Source organism: Thrips palmi, unplaced genomic scaffold (genome assembly GCF_012932325.1).
Source record: "Thrips palmi isolate BJ-2018 unplaced genomic scaffold, TpBJ-2018v1 HiC_scaffold_5, whole genome shotgun sequence".
NCBI classification, from domain to species: domain Eukaryota; kingdom Metazoa; phylum Arthropoda; class Insecta; order Thysanoptera; family Thripidae; genus Thrips; species Thrips palmi.
The window spans coordinates 15,708,374-15,731,366 of NW_023144632.1; the positions used below are offsets into that span (position 1 = coordinate 15,708,374).

Here is a 22,993-nt window from a genome sequence, read left to right on the forward strand (position 1 = left end):
TTCTGACCCAAAAGACCCATGCTTACTACTTAGTTTCAACAAAATCACTAAAATATAGCACACCATTTAAAAGAAACGAATTTTACCGTTTTTTACCAAAATTACCGGTAATTTACGGTAATTTACCGTTTTTTACGTAATTTTGAAAATTACCGGTAATTTTGCATCCCTACGCACAGCGTATTTAGACCCCTTTTGCCTTCTCGCCGATGATGGCCCCGTCCCTCTCTCCCTACCTCCCTCCCTCCCTCACGTCGCAGCCTCGCGCTCACAGTATACATGAGTCCCCTCCTGCTGTACCTGCCACCCCGCCCCCGCCCGCCCCCGCCCGCCCCCGCCCGCCCCCGCCCGCCCCCATTGACGTCATAAAGGCCGAATGCTGCGCCGCCGCCAGGCCAGCGGAGCTCCGCGTGGTCCTCGCTACTTCGACTGGCTTTGCTGCTTTGCCACTGGCTTGGCCGCAGACTGCCCCACTGTCTCTCTCACACTCATGGGGCGTCCCTTATAGATGGGAGAGAGACAGAGCGATGAAAAGAACTCTCGGCATCAGTCTTCTGCTTGGCTGGCTCGGCTGGCTTCGCTGCAGACTGTAGAGTCGATTTCGTCCCTCTCACTCATACGGAACGCTCCATGAAGGTGACAGAGACAGAGCGACGAAAAACGACTCTCGGAATCTGCTTGACTGGCTCAGCTGGCTTGGCTGCTCCAGTGGTGACGTCAATGGAGGGCGGCCCAGCAGGGGGCGGTCGGGGGCGGCCCCGCCGACCGGCGGCGCGGCAGGGCAGTAACCCAGCCTCGGCGCCCCGCGCGTCCTCGCGCCTCAAGACTCATTCCGAGCGTCTCTCTCTCCCTCCCACCATGGGGCTCCCCGTGCGCGTGCGAGAGAGACAGGCCGATACGTGGCCCTCAGCTCGGCGCCCTCGACGAGCCCACCGCGCCACTGCCATTTGGCGCCGCAGGGCACGCGGGGTCAGGGGTGGAGAACTTCCTGGTGCGGAGCACTCTTCCACACTTTGACGTGTGGAGTTTGCAGTTGTCACACTTGAAGTGTGGACATGGCGTGGAGTAGCTCACAGAGCTCCGAAGTTCTAGCATGGTGCAAGGCACTGCACTCGGCTACACTCTGTTTCCTTTCACGGCCAGTTTGCTGTCGCAAGCCAACACGGCACCGTGCGCTACCCGGCGCTGCCCATCCAACTTCCCGGGGCTTGATGTACCTAGGCAAATGCGGGGTGCGGTGTGCACTCTAAGTTGTACAGTGAAGATTCTCCATATTATGGTGAAAATGTTCCATATTTGGTGGTGCAGCTGACTTCATAACATATACCATTGAGAATTCACTGTACCTTACAGATATTTTGATGAATTTCGTTGGTATTATGGAGAAAATCTCCACCATAATATGTTGGTGCAGCCTTTCACCGTAAGACATTTAGTACAGTGTGGTCGTTCATATCAGCAGCGCGGCTTCCCCGAAACACCGAGCAACAGATTCCAACCAAATCCGTCGCTGCCAGGGGGACGTTTATGCGGCCCCGTTCTATTCTGGGACGAATCGGAGACGGCCCCGCCTCCACCCGCTGGAGGGAGCAGGACCGCGGAGAGCCCTCACCGCTAAATACCCGCCGTGAAAAGACCTTTTCTCGTGGCGGACACTGACAAGACCCGACTGACCGGGCTCCTCTCCCCCGAGCCGGCTGCACGCCCCTCCGACACGAATAGTCCATTCCGGTAATTTGCGGAATCGGACCAGTGCCGTCTATTGTTCCAGGCGGGGAAGGCGGGGCGCGGCGCGGCTTGCCATGCCAGGGCCGGCCAGGGCCAGAATGGGCGCGGCGCGGCGCGGCACGGCAGAAAGGCAGGAGCTTCCCTCGCGGCCCTGACCGAGTGACGCCACTGACTCATTCAGAGAGTCGTTTGCGTCGCTCTGTCTCTCTCGTGGGGCGTGTGCGAGAGGGACAGAGCGACAAAAGGGGAATCAGTCTGCTGACCCAACTCAATGCGAGGGAGCAGCCGGGCCCGAAATGGCATACGATCATGTGTGGTCTAGCCCTTAATGGTAATGGTATGGGAGTTAGGCAACTCGGCGGGGACGGCGCGCTGCGGTGTGGCGGGCCAGCCTACGCCGCGTTCGTCGGGCGCTCCTTCAACTCGCCCACGTCGTGTCCTCCCCTCTGCCGGGACGGGCCGGCCGGGCCTTGCTTGTGTTGTACAGTGGCGCGCTGTCCGGGCACCGCACACAAGCACACCGCCCCGCACCGCCTGGTGATTCCCTCTCTCTCTCTCTCTCTCTCTCCCTCTCTCCCTCTCTCTCTCTCTCTCTCTCGCTCTTTCTCCCACCCCTCCCCTTTGGAACATCTCATGATGAATGCAACAGGGGCAGAACGACGATAGCACACTGTAACCAAGAGTTGAAATGAGGAGATGGGGAATTTTCAGACTCCCGCGCCCAGAAGTGCAGAGTTTGCAGTCAGTTTCCACACTTGACGTGTGGAGCTCTCCCTCCACGTTTGCACCATGCCAAGAGATAGGAGCTCTCTGACCTACTCCACACTGCTCCACACTGGAAGTGTGGAGACTGAAAACTGCAAGTATGGAGAATAATACTCCGCGCCACACGGCAAAAGTACCGCCTGGGATTCCCAGGCGGCGCCTGGAAAATAGGCCCTTTTTCCCATGATGCGCCTGGGAATCCCAGGCGGTACTTTTGCCGTGCAGGAAGTGTGGAGTTCTCCGCAGTTGGTTTGACAGTGCACTCTTCTTCCGGTCTGCAGCAGGGTTGGCAAACGAAATTCATTTACGAATTTTTTCTCCATCTCTAGAAAGCGTGGTCCGGTCAGGTCCTTCGTACGGAAAAAGTTGGAACAGTCCTTCCTCGAAATTTACCCGAAAGTAACCCGTAAGTGGACCCCTTCACCACTTTTTTTTTACATATGAACAATTTTTGCAATTGCAATAAAGTTAGGGTCGGGAAGAACCAAACACCTCAGGGGCGGGGAAAAATGGCACACCCTAGTTTAGACTGGATCCTTATTTTGAGACAACATAATACTGTTACGCGTTATTGTAGGGTTCCAATCACCAGTAGAAAATTTTTCCTTTATAGTTCAGTCTAAAATAGAGGAGTGCGATTTTCCCCCGCTCCTGCAGTATTCGTTCTTTCACGCCCTGACCCTATTGGGAGTTGAAATTCGTAAGATAGCCGGTTGTTGGACAAGAACAACTATCCACCTTAGAACGCAAACAAAACCCCGATTGGGCAGCGCATACCGTAAACATTTGAGAAGTGTGAACACGAATTTGGTTTTTGTTTGCCGACCCTGGTCCGCAGGTGCTGTCGGCGCTGGCGCTGGACCGCACAATAATAAAGCCTCTCTCGCCGCGCGCGGCGGCGCCGCAATATTCGATTTAGTGGTAGACAATGGATGGTGCGCTCTGCGCAGACTGATTTTCAGAGTTGGCGTTTTTGTCCAACTTGGCGAGGCACTCCGCGCAGGTGCGAGGGGGACAGCGAGGCGAGGCACGCCATGCGAGAGAGACAGACCGACTATTCCTGGAATCAGTGCGCCGAAACAACACAACGTCGGCGCTGCGTGTTTTGCTGCGACCTGCGCGTTCGCCGGTCTGCTGCGTCCGCGGTTCCAACTCTTATTGTCCCGCATAACATCGGTTTTCGCCGCTCATATCCGGCGGCGTTGTCTCTCATCAGCAGTCCAATCTGCGCAATTATAGTGCGGTGGTCGTGCGGGCTGGACTAAAAAATGGGACAAAGTCGGAGGGAGGTTAATTGGCTATTGCGCTACGAGAGTGCACCGAGTGGGGTCCACTCCACTCCGGCGGCACAAAGACCCCCGCCCCTCCCCCGCCGTCCCGCCCCCGGTCTCGGTCTTGCTGCAGCGGTCATCAAATCAGCGCGTCTCCTCAATACTCTGATTCCGGACAAGTGCTTTGTCACTGTCTCACTCGCACCCCTACAAACCTTCCCAGTGAGAAGAGAGAGAGAGAGAGAGAGAGAGAGAGAGAGAGAGAGAAAGAGAGAGAGAGAGAGAGAGAGAGAGAGAGAGAGAGAGAGAGAGAGAGAGAGAGAGAGAGAGAGAGAGAGACTGTGCGACGAAAGGGCTGTTGTTGTTCCGAGTGCGACCGCGTCTCTTGGCACTCGTTGTCGTAATCCCCATCCGCAGTGGCGCATCAAATCAGTAGCTGTCGCAGTTCCGAGGACTCCGAGGACTCCGAGGCCGAGCAGCGGGCCGGCCGACCAGACAATGGCGCGAGATGAACAGCAAGCCGAGAAGCAGTGAAGCACCACCGCGGAGGGAGGGGAGGGGAGTCAGGGGAGGGCAGGGCAGGGCACACTCTAAATGTCTTACAATGAAATTTGACCTATGTTATTCGTATGTTACAGTGAATTCGGCGCAAGCATAATACGAAGCAATATTCCTTCGTAATACGAATCTTTTTAGCTTTTTCATTGTAAGATACAAAGAAAAACCTTCGTAATACGAAGAAAAACCACCTTCGTATTATGCTTGCGCCATTTCCTTCGGAATATGGGAAATTTCTTCGTAAGACATTTAGAGTGCAGGGCCGCGCAGGGCAGGGCTACTCCGTAGTTCAGTGCGAAAACCGAACGGGAGATGGGGTGCAGAAAAAGCCCGTGCCTTCCGCTCTACTACCCCGAATTCTGCTTGAGGATCTTATGTAATCTGACACGGAGTCGCCCTAGTTAGCAAGCGAAAAATAGACCAGGTGGCCCGTCGTTTCTTTCCTGCACTGTTTTCTATGCCAGTGCGGGGGCCGAGCCGCGACATGACGGCAGCCGCTTCAGGCGGATAGAAGACTGATTCCGAGAGTCGTTTTCGTCGATCTGTCTCCCCGCATAGGTGCGGGGCGGCCCACGAGAGCGAGAGAGACGGAGCGACGAAAACGACTCTCGGAATCAGTTGACATCACGTCAAACCTCTGCGGTCGGGCGACGGGGCGCTCGACATGCATTGCCTCCACTACCCCCTCTAATAATATCCGCCACCGCCATCCGGCAGAGGCTCCGCCTGGCTTGGCCTGGCTTGGCCTGGCTCGGCCTGGGTAAATTCCTCGCCCAAGATTTTAGTCATCATGACTCTTTCATTCTCAGTGCTCTGGAACTCAAAAGGCGCTCTAAGACTTCGCGTCGATTTTTTCGTCGGACACCTATTATTGATGTTTGGGTGTGTCCAGCGGCTAGACTCCTGGACCATCACGTCCGAACCACGCCGGCCTAGATGCGGCTGACCCGACCTGGCCTTCTATTTTCAGCGCGACTTCAAAGCATCAGGCAGGGTCCCGCTCGTCCCCCGGAGCGGCATTGAGTCGGACGCAGAGAGTGGAAAGGGGGAGGGGAGTGAGGGGGCGGAAAAGGCGGGAAAACGGAGTAGAGGTGGAGTGGACGCACTTTGCGCGAGGGCGGTCGGCCGGTCAACCACGCGCGCTGGCAAAAGTTAGTGCTGTCCGCGTGCGACAAAGAAGAACCCCCGGACAACGGAGTGGGGAATACTTTCACGCCGTCGGTCGCTCGGATGACCTTTTTGTGATTCGCTCTCGCCCCGTCGCCACGATGCGCCGGGCGCGCTCTCCCGCCGCCAAACTTATACTTTCAGAACATTTTTGCTTCCCTCCCACCTCTCTCCCTCTCTATCCTGTCCCGCCCCGTGGTGATAAATAAATACTGGCGGACGGTGCAAATCTGTCGTTTTGTATCGTCACTTTTCGTGACTTTTAAAGCCCCGCCCCCTGTCTAGTCACTGCTCCCCCCCCCCCCCCCCCCTCTCTGTCCCTTTCTCTCCGTTCCCCAGGCCAGACAGCCCTGCCTGGACCACCAGCTCGCGCGCCGCAACCTTGAAACAAAACCCGATTCCAAAGTTCTTGACTCCTCCGGAAACTGACCAAACACCGCTGCCCGTTTCCCGAGGAATGCCAACGTTATCACTGCGAGGTGCTGTGGCCGCATTCCCTCCCCCGTCAATCCCCCCCCCCCCCCCCCCAAGTCTCTACCCTCCCGGCCGCAATGACAATCCGCGGTGACGTCCGCGCGTAATGCAGCAGCACGTGGTGCTGCACTGTCAAGCTTCCCAGTGCGGAGTAATCCTCCATGCGTGGACTCTGCAGTCTACGCTTCAAGTGTAGAGCAGCTCACAGCCCCTGCCGATCTACCTCCTTGCATAGTTCAAACGTGGAGAAACCCACACACTTTGAAGTGTGGAGAGACTGCAAAGTCTGCACTCCCTCGCTCGCCCGCCTCGCCCGCCCGCCCGCCTCGCCCGCCCGCCTCGCCCGCCTCGCCCGCCCGCCTCGCCCGCCTCGCCCGCCCGCCTCGCCCGCCCGCCTCGCCCGCCTCGCCCGCCTCGCCCGCCTCGCCTCGCCCGACGCCACGAGGCAGCGACAGATTTTTCAAGCGTTTTTTTAGTGCGCTGCTATCCGCGCTGCTCCGACCTCTCCGTTCCGCTCGGACGAGCTTTCCTTATTGCCTCGAGGGCCTGGCAAATACACTGTACGGGACGGGACGGGACACGTGCTGAGCTGCGCCACCGCGGAGCACCGGGAACGGTCGGGGAGGCAGAGGCGGTCTTTTCCGGTGGCGCATCACGTCTCAGCCGTGGCAGCCGTGGCAGCCTGCTTGCTGCCCCCTGACCTTTCGCTGCCTTTGAGTCACAAAGATGCCCGTCGTGCGGCCGCGCCAGCGAACCATGGCAGCAAACACGCATCGCTATCTCTACCTGTCTCTCGTCAGGTCTCTAAGGCCTTTCCTCGACCAGGCCCCAGGGGTCTGATGAAGATCGACAAACAAGCGCAGCACCTTAGCCATCCACCTGGAAACCACGCCACTCTCAGTCTGTCTGTCTGTCTGTCTGTCTGCCTTTCTGTCTGTCTGTCTGTCTGTCTGTCTGTCTGTCTGTCTGTCTGTCTGTCTGTCTCCTGCCCTCCCTCCCTCCCTCCCTCCCTCCCTCCCCCCCTCTCTCTCTCTCTCTCTCTCTCTCTCTCTCTCTCTCTCTGAGCAATTGCTTGCTGTATTGACAGTTTTTTCAAATATCTTTTGTAATTTTTTTAATTTGAGAAGCATAAAATTCGGAGCTCTCAGGAATACGTCTGATTAATGAGAAAAAGTAAGTAACGAGCTGGGAGTGTCGTTTGGGGGCGGCTCGAACAGGTTCGAGAACGAGATAGAGAGAGAGAGGGAGAGAGAGAGAGAGGGAGAGAGAGAGAGAGAGAGAGAGAGAGAGAGAGAGAGAGAGAGAGAGAGAGAGAGAGAGAGAGAGAGAGAGAGAGATAGAGAGAGAGAGAACGGCGAAACGACTCTTCAGGATAAGTATCGCCCGGTGTGCTGAGCCTTGCGCCTTGCTGCACCGCGTGCTGCGTCCTGAGGGGGTCCCACTGCTTCACCGCCCGCCCCACCCCGCGGCTGGATGATGATGTACCGTCGCGGTGGCGAAGGCGCAAGTTTCCAGCCCCTCGCCTATATCCATCCCGCGCAGCGCACCGTGCCGCCGCTCGAGTTCACCACATTCTAAAATTGGACACGCCCCAATAAATTCATCGGCGTGCATCAGACGGAGGGGTGGGGGTGGGGCGTGCGGCTGACTGGAGACGCGCAAACACGCTCCTCGTTCCGCGAAAATGCTCAAACGCACACCGGTGCAATACGCAATGTGGTTTGGGGGAAAGGGGGGGGGGGGAGGGGTCGACGACGCAGACAAAGAGGCGACGCGACGCACCCCTAGAAGGCAGACTGATTCCGAGAGTCGCTTTTCATCGCACTGTCTCTCTCCCTCGCACCTATACACGATGATGAGAGCGGGAGGGACACAGAGGGACGGCATCAGTCTGCTGCGTCGCGCGGCGCTGCTGCGCTCTGCCGGGCTTCAGGAACGATGCGCGGAATAACGATCACCACAGATTCCCTCCGGCCGGCTCAACTCCAAACTCCGAACGCTGCTGCCTGCCTCGCCGCGAGTGCGAGAGAGACAGGCAGCCTGCCGTGCCCGTCCGCAGCAAGCCGCAGCAAGCCTCGGGCGGGGAAGGTGCAGAGTGAGAGAGCCCCGCCGAGCGTCATAATGATATGCGTCCACGGCGACGGCACTGAAAGCTCTCTCCTCTCGGTTTTGTCAAGTCGCCCAAATTGCCACCATAAGCGACGGGTAGTGCGCAGCGCCGTGCCTCCCGTTTCGAAGAGCGCCTCTGTTATTTCCAAGAAAGTGAGGCATCGCTATACCTTGAAAAGGGAGGATGGAGAGCGGGGGAACTTCGTTACACTGGTAAAACTAAAGCGTAACTCTATGCTTGAGTCAAGCATAAAGTTACGCTTGAAGACGTTACGCTTGAAACTAAGCATATATCAAGCGTAACAGGCTCATTCGCCAAGATCCCCTTATTTAAATGCATGAGGGAATTTCAAGCGTAAACTGATTACGCTTGAAATCAGAGGGTAATACTACGCTTTAGTTTTACCAGTGTAAGGGTATCCAATCCGACACCGAGGGTGTTTTCAGACACTGGGTAGGCAGCATGGGAATCCAAGTAGTGCCAAGTCACCCCATGGTCGGAGCGCGGCAACTTCGGACAGGTGTGGCGCACTTCGATTCCCACGCGAATCGATCGGGCTCATGTTCCGGATTACCCGCGCCATCCAAAGTTTGCTCCCTTTGACGGAACACTCGGGAGGCTGGCGATTGCGCCGTGCATTCCTGCCGAGAGCATCCGCACATTCTCTCCGTCCCTTCTCTGGCCTGTAGGGGCGGCAGTGGCGCGGCACTGGACTGCATTCCCCACACGCACAATGCGAGGAATCGTCTGCTGGCAGCGCTCGGCGAGGATCCCCGCGGACCGTCGTTCTTGGCGCAGGCCATCATTGCCACGCCAGTGCATCCCCCTCGGCCCCCCGCCCCACCAGGGAGTCGCCTCCTTAAGGCACTAGAAAGACCGCCACGAAGGAAAGATCACCACTTTGCCCCTGCAAGTAGGCAAAAGAAGCTGAAGCTCCTCCTAAATCCTCCCTCCTCCCTCCCTTCCCCCAAATCCCCCGTGCATGCCGTTTGCATGGACACACCTGGAAGCACTCACGGCGGGTCCTACGAACAGAGACCGATTTGCCTCGGGTCGCTAGAACAAAGGCAAATCTCCATTCGACTCTGCATTCGCTCTTTCCCTATCTTTGTGGATGGAGCGCATGGCCCGGGGCCAAAGCAGGATCCTCGATCCGAGGCTTATGAACTAGCGCACCGAATACTTTCCGTGGGTGGTGTATACCTTGGGCGGAGCTAGCAGCATCTGGATTCCCAGCGAGAGGAGCGCTTTCATATTGCGTTCAGAGAAGACAATATTATGATTATCATTTCATCATTCATAATAATTTTTTTATGAAGAGAGAAATGCGAGTCGCTGGCCTCGGTTGAAGCCGGAGTGCCACCCCCACTTCTATTGGCCCCGACTTTTTACCCTTGACCTAGCTTCGGCAGGCTGATCGCTAACGGGCGGGGCTAGCTCCGCGCAGCACGCCGTCACGTCAAGGGAGACAGAGGGAGACCTTCTCCGCTCGGGACCAGCCCAGCAGCCCGCAGGCAACAGCTGGGGAGCCCGCCCCTCTTCCCCCTTCCCGGAGACCCAACCAGCGCGGTAAAACGCGTGCTTCGCCGCTTGGTGTTCCGGGCGCCCTGTCGGCCCTCCGTCGGCCCTCCGTCGGCCCTCCGCAGAGACCTGCAGGGCCAGCAGGGCCAAGACGCGCCGAGGTCTGCACGCAACGGGGACGGACACCTCTCTGTTGTGTTTCCAGTTGCCTTTCCACACACATCACTTGCTAAATAATTGATTTTGCTTGATTCCAGGCGCTTTTACACCAGAAGTTCCAAAAGGTGCTTGGTGGGCTAGAGTCCTCCTTGGCGTGGAAGTGGGCAAGCCGGATCCTGTTTTGCCCCACGAATTGTGAGTGACGCAGACCTCTCCCTCCCACTTTCCACACACTTCCACTCTTCCAAGCGCCAGACATCGTCACTCCCTATTTAGCGCCTGCCTGCCCGCCCTTGGGATTGGTGGAGCAATGGGGAACACTGGGCTGAAGTGGGGAGGGAAGACGAGGGCTGTAGTCGACTGATCCCGCCAGTCGTTCGCTCCGTCTCACTCGCGCTCATGGACCGCCCGCACAGGTGCGAGGGAGGCAGAGCGACGAAAGCGACTCTCGGAATGAGTGCCGGCTCACCTGGACGATGCTCTCGGAGGAGACGACGGCGGCCAAAGCCGCTGCCGTGGACGCGGCTGCGGCCGCGACCGTGGCCCTGCGCCGAGTCGTGGCGGCGCCGGGCGTCACGGCGAGGGGAGGAAGCCGGCGGGAAAGCCGGCGTGCAGCGCGGAGCAGCGTACGTCGGCCAACCTTTCAAGGTTGGCGCGGCGCGGCGTGCAGGTAAACAAACACTCCTACCGCAGCGCAGCGAGGCACGTGCGCGGCACGCGCGGCACGCGGACAGGCAGCCGCTCGCGCCTGTCGGTGGCTGCGCGGGCTGCGCTGGGTGCGCGTGCGCAGAGGGGCGTCGGAACGGTTCACTATCTCCACTCGGCCGCCAGGCGCTCACCACGGGGACCGGCGCTCGAGTGGGAGCCGGCGGCGCGCCCCCAGCGCTTTTAAAGCGTCGGGGTGGGTGGGCCTGCTGAGCCCTTCCCCGGCGCACCCCCCGCCGCGCGCGCCGCGCCCGCCGCCGTCCGCCCCCTCTGGGCCCTCTGCCTCCGGCGGCCCACGCTAGCGGGCTCACTCCGGGGGTTGTTTTCGTCGCCCCCTCTCTCTCGCACTCACGGGCGCCCTCTAAGGGTGAGAGGGAGACGGCGCGACGAAAACGGCTCTCTGAGTAAGTCTGCCGCCCAGCGAGAGGCCCGAGCCTAGCCCGAGCCTAGCCCGAGCCTAGCCCGCCTGCGCGCTGCGGGTGCACCAGGAAGCTGGAGGCGGCGGCGCCGTTCGCTGGAGCCTCGCTGGAGCCTCAGCCGCGCTGAGCACACTCCACGCCGCAAAGCCCGGCTGATTGCTCAGCTACTTGAAAAGCGAGGGAGGGCCATCAACTCAAGTGGGAAACTACGGCGCAGGTACCGACGGCCAATCGGCCTGCCGACGGACAAAGACCGATGGAGACTAATTGCGCAGCAGTCGCGAAAACACTGGGGAAACCGAGTGCGGGGAGCTCTACAGTTCCTGGTGGAGAGTGATTCTCCACACTTGGACGAGAGGAATTTGCACTTACCTCCATGTGTGTCGACTGCAAATTCCACACATCCGCATTTCAAGTCTCGAGCTCTCCTCACAGAATAGCACAGTGAACTAAAGAAAGAGATGAGGAGAAACGAATTCAAACGTCTTAAAACATTTATTGGGTCAACGTGCATCCATAATGATTCTTAAAATACTTTGTGAAAACACTTTCAACGGCGCAACTAGCGCATAGACTTGACTATGCAACGCAACGAAATCAATCGTACATAATCTATGTTCCTAACTTATTTACAGAGATCCCCTCCGGAAGGGACAAACGAAAGAACGAGCTAGATCTTGGCCAGCAGCCTTTACAGCGAAGAGATGCCCGTGGCTACCATCTCGAGGGGGCCGTCGAAGAGCGTACATCTGAAGCTCTGAGGGAAACAAACAAACATTCTCTCTCTCTCTCTCTCTCTCTCTCTCTCTCTCTCTCTCTCTCTCTCTCTCTCTCTCTCTCTCTCTCTCTCTCTCTCTCTCACACACTCCATCAAGGACGCACGCACGTAAACTGCACGACTTACTGTTTAGGGCGCTGACATTTTTACAATATTGTGTTTGATAATGCGACGGTGATCGGGTTTTGTTAAGAATGAATTTACTTATTTTCAAGGGGTACAGTATACAATGGAAAGGGGAAAAAATTGTCTTTCGCTCGGCAAATCACATTTAGCTTTCTTATCTCGCTGATCCCAAAGACACGCGGCGAGCAAATCATCAAAGGTACAAATGACCTACCGTACTCTACGTAGAAGAGCTTCACAGCTAGCTCCGAAGAGGCCCAGGAAAAAAACAACAACAAAACTTTGTGCGTTGTGATAATTTGATACATAACTAACTATCTTCGAGACAAATGCATTACGTTACTTAACATATAATTCGATTGATGAAGTCTGACATATCTCAACAAATTGCGAAATATGACTAATTGTTAAATTCGATCGGCGTCTATCGAGATTAATTGCGTGGTCCCAGTACGAATCTTTTTACAGAGTACTGCAGAAAAATGGATCTCCGGGATGGGTAACTCATCGCTTGTTTGCGATGAGCAATATCAAGGAGAATCACATAGATACAAAAAAAATATATGATAAAACCTTACGCCGACTTGATGCTTGTTTCCAAGGCAGAAGTGCCGTGGTCGTTGGAAACTCTGCGCCGAGCGGCAGTGTAGAGGATTCTTGAGCACATTTTGTCGGTCCAAGTAATTAGCAAGTAGCACACTGTAGGTCTTGGAGAGAGGCCATAAGGCTTACAAACACTTCAAGAAAGCGACTCTGACCGTCGCGGAAGCTAAAAGAAAATCCGCGCACCACTTTCATATCTTGTTACAAAAATTTCACAGCAAAAACAACCACAACACAAGACTGTCACTGTCACAGGGCACGAAGGTGTCCTCTCCTTGGCGGCCGTAGCGTTCACGGCCTCGGCGTTCACGGCCTCGGTGTTCACGGCCTCGGCGTTCACGGCTTCGGTGTTCACGGCCTCGGCGTTCACGGCCTCGGCGTTCACCCTCTCAGCGTTCACGGCTTCGGTGTTCACGGCCTCGGCGTTCACGGCTTCGGTGTTCACGGCCTCGGCGTTCACGGCCTCGGTGTTCACGGCCTCGGTGTTCACGGCCTCGGCGTTCACCCTCTCAGCGTTCACGGCTTCGGTGTTCACGGTCTCGGCGTTCACGCACTCGGTGTTCACGCACTCGGTGTTCACGGCCTCGGCGTTGACGGCCTTGGCGTTGACGGCCGCGGCGTTGACGGCCGCGGCGTTGACGGCCGCGGCGTTGACGGCCGCGGCGTTGACGGCCTCGGCGTTGACGGCCCCGGCGTTGACGGCCTCGGCGTTGACGGCCTCGGCGTTCACGACCCCATCCACAGGCAGTCCGTCTTGCCCTCCAGGAAGGGCATGCCGATGAGCTCGTCGCTGGGCGGCACCGCGGCCATGCGCCACTTGTCCCGGACCTGGAACAACATCACCTTGACGATGAAGCGCCAGTCAACAACGAAAACAACAACGAGACAGCACGTTAGACGGTCACCTCCTCGACGGCGCTGAACACTCGCAGCAGGTTGCCGCCGGCCAGCTTCTTGACGTCGGTCTCGGTCCAGGCCGGGTCGGCCAGCAGCGTGGCCAGCAGGTCCGGGTACTTGGAGACGTCCTCCAGGCCACGCGGCGTCTTGTTGATGCCGTCGTAGCCCGCGCCGATGCCCACGTGGTCCGGGCCCGCCACCTTCCGGATGTGGTTGATATGCCCTGCGGCAAACGTCACGTCGTCGTCACGCACAGTGGGCCAGAATGCCGGCGGGGGCCGGCCGGTCACAATTCAAGACGCGTTTTGAGCTCCATAGTCGCTAAGTGGGACTTGTGGGACTAAGTGGGACCCACATTGGATTGCTCTCAGAACGAGGAATACGTTGGTGGGGTCACATGTTCGGTTCGAGTCGCCTTTTAGCGACTCTGGAGCTCAAAACACGTCTCGAGTTTTGGCCGCCTCCACCGGTCTTCTGAGTCCACCGGTCACGCCGAGAGGCACACTGTCAAACCAAGCGAGGAGAACTCGGCACATTCTGGAGCGGAGTAATCCTCCACACTTGGCCGTGAGGAGTTTGCAGTCTCCACACTTCTAGTGTGGAGTAGGGCCCCTACTGTAGGGCCCCAATCTCTTGCGATGGAGCAAACGTGGAGAGCTCCCGAGGGGGCAAAAACTCGGGATTTTCGTGTACACATGATTCGGAAAACGCAATGATTGCGCATGGTTTTAATTGATTTCATGGCTGATTTTGCCTTATTTCGCGACGCACCAGGGTGATGTTGAGCGTGATTGCGTGTGATTGTGTTCGGAAAGAAATGATTTCGGACTGATTTGGCCTGGTTTCGTGTGATTCTGCCTAATTTCGGTCGATTTTAGTGATTTTGGCTGATTTTGGATTGCTTGATTTCGCGTGATTCTCAATGATTCGCATGTGATTTCGGGGGCCGTGTACACATGATTGCGCGAGTTTTTGCCCCCTCGAGAGCTCCACACTTGAAGTGTGCACTTGAAGTGTGCATATGCAAACTTATCCAAGTGCAGAGACTGACAGGAAGCGCCGCACCTTCCCATTTCAAGGGTGGAGTTCCACACTTGGTTTCACAGTGAAGCGACACTGCGCTGCCTCGCGCCCTCTCTCGGAGACTAGGGTAGAGCGAAGCGGGACTACCCCGCACGCTAGCCGCCCCTCTTTCCGACGCGGAGTATCGTCGCGGAGAGACACCGCGCGGTGCTGGGGTTGCGCCCCAAGGCGGGGGGTATTGCCGGCCGGGGGGGGGGGGGGGGCTCCGCCCGACTGTGTTTACCGAGCGATTTACGCAACTTCTAAGGGCTTCTAAGCCACTTAAACCCGGAGCCCGTGCACTCGCACGTCCTGTGTCAACCGTCCGTCATTTGTACCGCATTCATGGGCTTGAATAACCATGTTCTTTTTTAAATTTACTGAAATTTTTGTGTGATTTTGAAGCGAGGGGATATCCACTATCCACTCGTTACTTTGGTGCACACACGATTCCGGATTCTCACGATTCCCAAACTGATTCCACGAGAATAGTGCAGGTTTTCGAACATTTTTCGTTGCCTTAGAGTGTCTTTCGCCACTGCCCCAAAAATAAGGTGGCGAAACCTTACGGATTTTCGATAAAATTTTGAATGAATGCCGACTGATTCCGGGACTGGACAACCCCGTTCATTTCGAAAAGTCGTTTCCCCTTCTGGCCGCGTGTGTGCGTCCCAGGCACTACCAACTCACCTATGACGTCCTGCAGGTCTGCAGTGTGGTTGCAGGTGACGAAGTACGTGTAGAAGTTGACCATGACGATGCCACCGTTGGACGCCTGAAACAACGATGCGGTTAGGGCTGTGCTTTTGCAGTGGCCGCAGAAGGTAGTACGGAACAAGTCTGGTCAACAATTTTGCCCAGACGTTCCATACATTTTTCCGTGCCACCTTTCTCTACTTGTGTGCGTTTTCCGTAACCGAAAGCACGGATATTTTTCGCTGTGTGGGAAACCATACAGACTTGGCCTCTGATTGCGGCCAAACGAGGGGCATATTAATCCGCCCCAGGCGACGCGGCCGCTCCCATCATCGCATCACCGACGCGGAGCAAGGAACAAGGGGAGCTCGAGCGCATTTGTGATGCTGCCATTATATTCCGGAACATGTCCAATTGTTTGAAATCCGACATCACGGCGTGCCGTGTTTTCCTGGATCGGCCGCTCTTTCAATATGCGCTGATTGCGACGAGTCGCCGGGTGATTGTTCCGTTCACCGCGTCCACGCACTGCACTAGCCTGACATGTCAGAGAGATGAACACCGAACACAGCGGAACAAAACCACGACGCAAACAGCAGCAGAAAAAACATACCGCATGCGCGGGTTATGACTCCCTTCTCAGTCCGCCAGAAAAAAAAAACAACAGCAAAAACGAGCAAAAAAGCAAAATGAAAAAAGAAGCCGGCATCGTTGACGCCATGCGCCATTCACGGCAGCGTCTTCCTAACGACAGCGCGCCGAGGCAGAGTTATGGCCGCGTCCGAATTTAATCCGTCACCGCCAGCCGCAGCCGCTATCAATTATTTGCAGTGCGCTGCGCCACGAATTGACAGGCAGCGGGTCAACCAGCATCGGTCTCTCTCGCACTCGCGGTCAACCGGCAGGTGGACTGACTCCCAAACAGAGATTTACGGTCGCTTCTTCCCTCTCGTTGTCTTTTTGACCAAAGCAGTGTGAATGATCTAAACATGTCCAGTGTAACATTGTGAAACATACCGCCAATGAAAAATAAATAAATGAGGTGCAACGGGCCAGAAGATCGGTGCCGACGGCCAAAATCCCGGACGCGTTTTGAGCTCGTCGCTAAATGGGACTCAAACCGAACGTGTGACCTCATCAATGGATTGCTCTCCGGACGAGGAATCCATTGGTGAGGTCACACGTTCGGTTCGAGTCCCATTCAGCGACTCTGGAGCTCAAAACGCGTCCAGAGTTTCGGCCGCCGGCGCTGGTCTTCTGACCCACTGTGCGGCGCCACGCGACCTGGAGGCGTGCTGCTGCCGCCACGCTACGCCACGCTAAGCCACGCTACTCACCACCTGCTGCAGGATCTCGTCCGGCACGTTGCGCGTCGAGTTGCAGAGCGTGCGCGCCGACGAGTGGCTGAACACGAGCGGGGCCTGCGTCACGTTCAGCGCGTCCTCCATGGTGCGCACGGACGCGTGCGAGAGGTCGATCATCATGCCCAGCCGGTTCATCTCCTTCACCACGAGCTGCGGGGCAAACACACACCTTCATTCCCTGCGACTCAGGCAGTGGGGGGAAAGGGGGGGCGGGGCGGGCGCGTGCTCAGAGAGAGAGAGACAGGCAGTGGGGGGAGAAAGGGGGGGCGGGGCGGGAGCGTGATCCCCACAAGAAGGAGAGAAGAGGAGATCGGAGGAAGGAACCAGAGACAGTCGCTGAAAGTGGGCGGACGAGAAAAGGAAAAAGTGCGGTACCCACACAAGCAAGCACTCTCTGGGGCCCTGAACTGAGGAGACTTTCGCCAAGGAAGGAACCCAGGGGTACGACAAGCCGAAAGTGGGCCGGCACGCAGCAAGACCCCCCTACAACACATACGGCACACCCACACAACCAGGAGAGCAGATTCTGGACACGCCAAGGGCCAGGGGGGGGGAGTTTTCCCCAAGGGCTGGACTCCCGACCGATAACGCAAGGGATTAGCACATGATTGCCCGCCGCCCCACGCGGACGGCAAAACCAGACACACACAAGGACACACACACACACCCGACAACCCCCACCCCCAACAACAACACTTATTTCCCCCCGACAAAGTTTTTCACACACACACAGCAGCCACGCACGCACGTACACTGTAGACACACACGCACGCACCTTCCCCTCCAGTGTCATTCCCTTGATGGCAAAGGTTGTGCCGCCGCGGCAGAGAGGATTAGACATTGAGAGGGCCGCGGGGGCGAGGCGAGGCGGCCCCGATGCCCCGCATAACCAGTGCCTATCAGGCCGAACGTACACGTGGCACGTGGCTTGGCTGTTCGCCACAGAATTCGCGGGTTTACACACACAAAAAAAACAACAACTAAAAACGAAAGTTTCTCTACGGCAACGTAAGATTGATGTTGTAGCTTATCTCACTGTGAAATCACGACACTGTAAAATTAAATATCCTAAACATACGTAGGTGGGTCATTCTACAGAAATGTTACAATTTGATGTCCCTGCCGCTTTGTGACGAAACGGTTCGTCCTAGAAAGACGCGGTTTGCGCGGTGAGATGGTGCTTTTTGTGCTTCAAAATGATCCTTTATTGGGTTTGAAAGTTTCAGAGGTTTTCAGATGACTGTGGCCTCCGGAAGGTGCAAAATGTAAACTCCGTGGCTGTCCCGATGCGTAGTTCACTAAGTTTGCGCCTCTCGTATGTCTAAACGAGACGCAGGACAATCATTCCCGACGGCTCTATTTGCTCAGGCACTTTCATACTTTAACTTAATCCCACTGACTTTAGTAAAAAGGTTGAAGCTTTGCACCTGCACAGAATTAACTTTTGTCCCGAGGTTTTTACTTCTCTAAAATCCACATGTGCACTGTAACGAGTTTGGCACTACAAGAGACAAACGGGAAGTCGCAGCCTCAATCTGAAGACTGCAATGGATTCCGGATGAAAAAACACATCTAGCCACCAAGTTTGAAGTATGTGAGTCCAATGGCTAGCATCTGATTGGTACTCAAATTTCAAAAAGGGGGTCGCGTATTTTTTTTGTATGTAAACTCCGTACCCGATTTGCCACGGATCCCCTGTGCGTCAAACTTTCGAATTGTGGATAAAAACGATGCTTTGGTGGTCCTTTAGTCAGCTGTGTATGCGCGTTCTACTGTTCCAACTCATACGGCTGCAATCCAGGTATTTGCTTCAAAATGTAAACTCCGTAGGCGTCAATTTATGTAAACTCCGTAGACATTTCCCCTATGATTTCAGTGGAGAAAAATTTTTTTCTCGAAAAGTGTGACGCTTGATATCGTTTCGCATTCTGCATGACGAAACAAGAAAAACAAGCCCAATATGAATGAAATCGGACAACTTTTATTTTTTCACGGTTCTAACTGCGAAATTGTAACATTTCTGTAGAATGACCCAGGTACCTCTGTCAAAACCCGTTAACCCCCGTAAACTCACGAATACACGGTAAGACTCGGTCCTGGATCTTTATTCTGTGTAATTTACGAGTAGGGGTAAGTACACCCTCTCGGAGCTGGTTTCTTGGCGTTGGGCCATCCCACGAGCAGTTATTTCAACTAAGAAAAATGAAAATCTGAGTAGGAAATCCCTGACAAATGGGTGTCGAGATGTCTATAGTCGGCCTATTTGCGTTCGGACCGTACGGAACTAGCGCTCCGGGTGGCAATTTCTGTAACTAGCTCCAGGCAGCAAAATAGCAAAACAGGGAATGTCCTTATCGGTGGTACAAACCAAAATCAGGCCATGAAATTGTGGAATTCCTGAAGTAAGCACACGTATCAGGGTTGAAGCAAAACAAAACAATAACAGTGTGGCAGCCGTTCCTCGCCGAGGGGCTGTGGCTTGTGAAATGCCGCGCCTTTAGCGCTTTCCAGATGAGGCGCCATCTGCAACAATGCGCGCGACCCAACTTGACCCCCCCCCCCCCCCCCTCTCAGCTCAGCCTCGGCGTCTCTCATCTTATCCGGCCTTTTTTCGATTTGCTTCCCCCTTTCTTCGCAGCCCAGCTCTTCTTGAGGCTTTTCTTTTTCGTTGCCGTCCTCTGCGCGACCCGCCGAAGCAGAAACCTCCATCCACACTACTTCTCGCGTATCCCGCCGCGCCATCTAACCCCCACACTGATCTCGGCGATAGCGACAGCGGCGCAGCGTAGCGCCGTCTCCTCGGCGGCACGCGGCGCCTTCGCTCCCTCCCTTCCATCCCCTCTCCTCCCGAGATGCATCGCCACCCCCGTTCTGCCCTCGGAGGCGTGAGGCAACAGTAAATTGTATCGCACTCCAACAATGAAAATAGGACCGTAGCGTACGACTCGAAGAGCGCCACGCCGAGCGCCACGCCGAGCGCCACGCCGAGCGCCACGCCGAGCGCCACGCCGAGCGCCACGCCGAGCGCCACGCCGAGCGCCACGCCGAGCGCCACGCCGAGCGCCACGCCGAGCGCCACGCCCGAGCCTCATCCGCGGCGTTTTATATTCATGCGATATGCATAGTTGATGCCGGTCGTCGTGGTGCGGCGACACACATTGTCCGATTTCCAGCAGCGGTCCGCAGCCAGCCAGGCAGCCAGGCAGCCAGACAGCCAGGCAGCCAGCAAGGCAGCCAGGCAGCCAGCCGGGCAAAAAGCGCGGTAGCCAGTGGAAACGGAACAGAAGGCGACGAGGACGGCGAGCCGGTGCACCGCGCCACACCCAAACAAACCGTTTCTTGCTCCGCCTTAGTTTTCACCAGTGTAGGTTCAAGAAAACGGTGTGGCGGCGCAACGAGCTCGCCGGGACCAAACCCACACCACTGAACCTCAGCTTGTGCAACAATCTGACGAGTAGGGAATGGTTTGCTTTGAAGTTTTGTCCAAACGGAACATAAGTGGACAGTGTGGCGGAGTCCATCGGAAACATGGCACTAAAGCGCGGTGGGGAAACCAGCTCAGGTGGCGCAGCTGTGGACGTGGATGACGTGGACGTCGTGGACGTCGTGGACGACGTCCAGCGACAAAGTTTTGACTCGTGGCTGCCTGTAGCGGGCAGGGCGAGCCAGGGCGAGCACGGCAGTCCATCCGGGCAACCCACACCACCACACCCAACTCCGCCCGGCCACCAACGAGCCCTCGGGCTGACATGACATTGCACAGTGGGCCAGAAGACCGGTGGAGGCGGTCAAAATCCCGGACGTGTTTTGTGCTCCAGAGTCGCTAAATGGGACTAGAGCCGAACATGTGCCCCCGCAACAATGGATTGCTCTCCACACGACGAATTCATTGGAGGGGTTACCCGCTCGGGCAAAGTCCTGTTCAGCGACTCTGGAGCTCAAAATGCGTCTAGAATTTTGGCCACCGGCGCCGGTCTTCTAGCCCACCGTGCATTAGGTCTCCTGACCCTCACAATATAAGGCGTAAGAATTCGACAAAATTCCCAGGAAGGCACAATAATTTTCGGAGGGAAGTTGCAAAGTCAGCTTTATCATCGTAGTGTCACCACAACATGGAAGATCTTTACCACAATATGGATAACCCTCACCATGGTTCTGTCGGAGTTTAGGTCTACAGCCCTCTATCTCTCAGTCTCTAAGGCCTTTTCTCCACCAGGCCACCAGGCCTCCGGGGCCTGATGAAGATCGACAAACAAGCAAGGCATCTTACCCATCCACCTGGAAACAACGCCTCTCTCTTCTCTCTCTCTCTCTCTCTCTCTCTCTCTCTCTCACACACACACACACACATACACACATACACACTCACCTTGCCGAAGTGGGACAGCCCGCTTTTGTGCCGGGCCGGCTTCTTGGCGTCGTCCGCGGTCTGCACCTCCTTCTCGCCGACGGAGCAGTCGGCCCTGGAACACAGGAAGGGGCTCAGCTCAGGTAAGGCTGCAGTACCAAGAAACTTTCAATTTTTTTTTTAATTCGACATGTCCTGTGAAGTTTGTGTGCCATGTGTTTTCGTAAATTTGCTGTGAATTTACCCAGATTATTCCGTTTATTTCGGGCAATATTTTTTTTTTTTTTTTTTTTGGGGGGGGGGGGGGTGGAGTGTGCACGGGGCGGCGTTCTCCGTTTTGTCTTCCCGCACAGCGAGCGCTAATCCGAGGGAAAACAAAAGGGAGACCCGATCCCAGCAAAACGCGCCCCGCGGCCGGAAGGAAGGCCTCACGCACACACGCACGCGCCACCGTCGCGCTTAGCCGCATGCATATATTGATAGCCGCACGCGCGTGCGTGCGCGCGACGTGCCGCGCACGTGCGTACGTGAGCGCGGGGCGGGCAAGGCGCAAAGCAAGGTGAGCCGCCCCGAGATTATCGCATTGTCTGGATCTGCATGCGCTGCACGCCCACGCCAAGAGTGCCAAGTTCAACGTGCCGCCCGTGCGTGCTGTCCGTGCGTGCTGTCCGTGCGTGCCGCCCGTGCGTGCTGTCCGTGCGTGCTGTCCGTGCGTGCTGTCCGTGCGTGCTGTCCGTGCGTGCTGTCCGTGCATTCTGTCCGTGCGTGCTGTCCGCACTGAAAATCTATCGGCGTGACTTCGTGCCGCTGCAGGGGCGTGAATAAAGTGTCACGCCAATAAACGGCATGACAGAAAAGTCACGCCAAAAATCGGCGTGACTCAAAAATTCACGCCAATTTTTGGTGTGAATTTCGTGTCACGCCGCTTTTTGGCGTGACTTGTCTCTTAAAAAGCGTTGTCATTCATGCCAAATAACGGCGTGACGCACATGTCACGCCGTCTATCGGCGTGAATATCGTGTCACGCCAATTTTTGACGTGACTTTTTGTCACGCCATCATTTGGCCATGTGTCCGACCATTACGTTTTCAGTGCGTGCGTGCTGTCCGTGCGTGCTGCCCGTGCGCGATGTCCAAAGTTCGTGCGTGCTGCACTGTGGCTAAAAGCTTGAAAAAATTCAATATTTTTTTTCCCAAGATTCTTTGTACTGTAGCCCTCTAGTCAATATTCTCCGTAGGACCGTACAGTCTTCTCCGCAGGACCTTCCAGTTTAGTGGAAGACTGTGTAGTCTTCGCGCTGGCCGTGCGCGCCGTGCACACCCCGACGTTCCCAGCATTGCCGCCTTTGTTTGCGGTCCCCCAGGTCCTCGACGGGTCCTCGACGGGTCCTCGACGGGTCCTCGCGACCCGGGGTAGTTGGCGGGGTGGGCGGCCGGCCCGCCCCGGGGTCACCCCGGCCACCCCGGCCACCCCGTTCGCCAGCCGGTCGCGCCCATGCTGTAAATTCTGTGAGGGTCGGTCCGTGCACGGCGCTCCAGGAGAGGGGGAGGGGGAGCTAAAGATTGCTGGGACGCAAATCGACATTCTTTCCGGGCGAGGGGCGGGTGGTTCAGGGCGGTGAGGTGGGGTGCTGGTGGGAAAGAGGGGGGGGGGGGGCTGCGCGATGCGCTATGAATCACCCCCTCCCTCCGCATGACTGCCGTCCTCCTCATGCAGTGCGTTCTTCGAGACGCGCCACTCTCCACTCATCCATCGTCGCTGCTTGTCGGTGCTTCACGGTGCTTACAGTGCTGCGCCGTGCTTCACAGTGCTCCACCGCGCCCCGCCCCGCCCCACCCCGCCCTGCCTCATCGTGCCGTGCCACGCCCTTGGCCTGTAGGGCGCGTGGAGCCAATTTAATTGTCCGCTCCACCGCCTGCATTCGACAGCGGGGCTGCAGGGCGCCGCTTCCCGTCCGCCTGCCGAACTCCGGAAGGCGAGGAAAGACAGCTGCCGGGGCCAGGCATGCCCAGGCACGCCCAGGCAGGGCCACCAAGCCGATGGCAAGCCGATGGCAAGCTGAAGGTCGACGAGGGGCCGCGTTAACTATTCATGCGGCCCGAAAGACCACACGGTAATGGCGCTTCTGCCCGTCTTTGTGCAGCGCAACGGACCGGCCCGACACCCAGACTCTGCTGCACTGTGAAACCAAGTGCGGAGTCCTCCACACTTGAAATGCGGACGCAAGGAATTTTCAGAATCT

The 22,993-nt window shown here is 56.7% G+C and overlaps 1 protein-coding gene across 1 annotated transcript in view; it reads right to left on the minus strand.

Moving 5' to 3' along the window:
- Positions 1-13,069: 13,069 nt before the first annotated feature.
- LOC117650945 (dipeptidase 1-like) overlaps positions 13,070-22,993 on the minus strand; it is a 110,859-nt gene continuing 100,935 nt past the window's right edge. Inside the window, exons 8-12 of the mRNA XM_034394602.1 lie at positions 20,773-20,866; positions 16,377-16,553; positions 15,034-15,118; positions 13,290-13,504; positions 13,070-13,212 (exon numbers count right to left, since the gene is read on the minus strand). Of these exons, the coding sequence (XP_034250493.1) occupies positions 13,111-13,212; positions 13,290-13,504; positions 15,034-15,118; positions 16,377-16,553; positions 20,773-20,866 (673 nt within the window). The 3' untranslated portion in view covers positions 13,070-13,110. The remainder of the gene's footprint in view (positions 13,213-13,289; positions 13,505-15,033; positions 15,119-16,376; positions 16,554-20,772; positions 20,867-22,993) is intronic.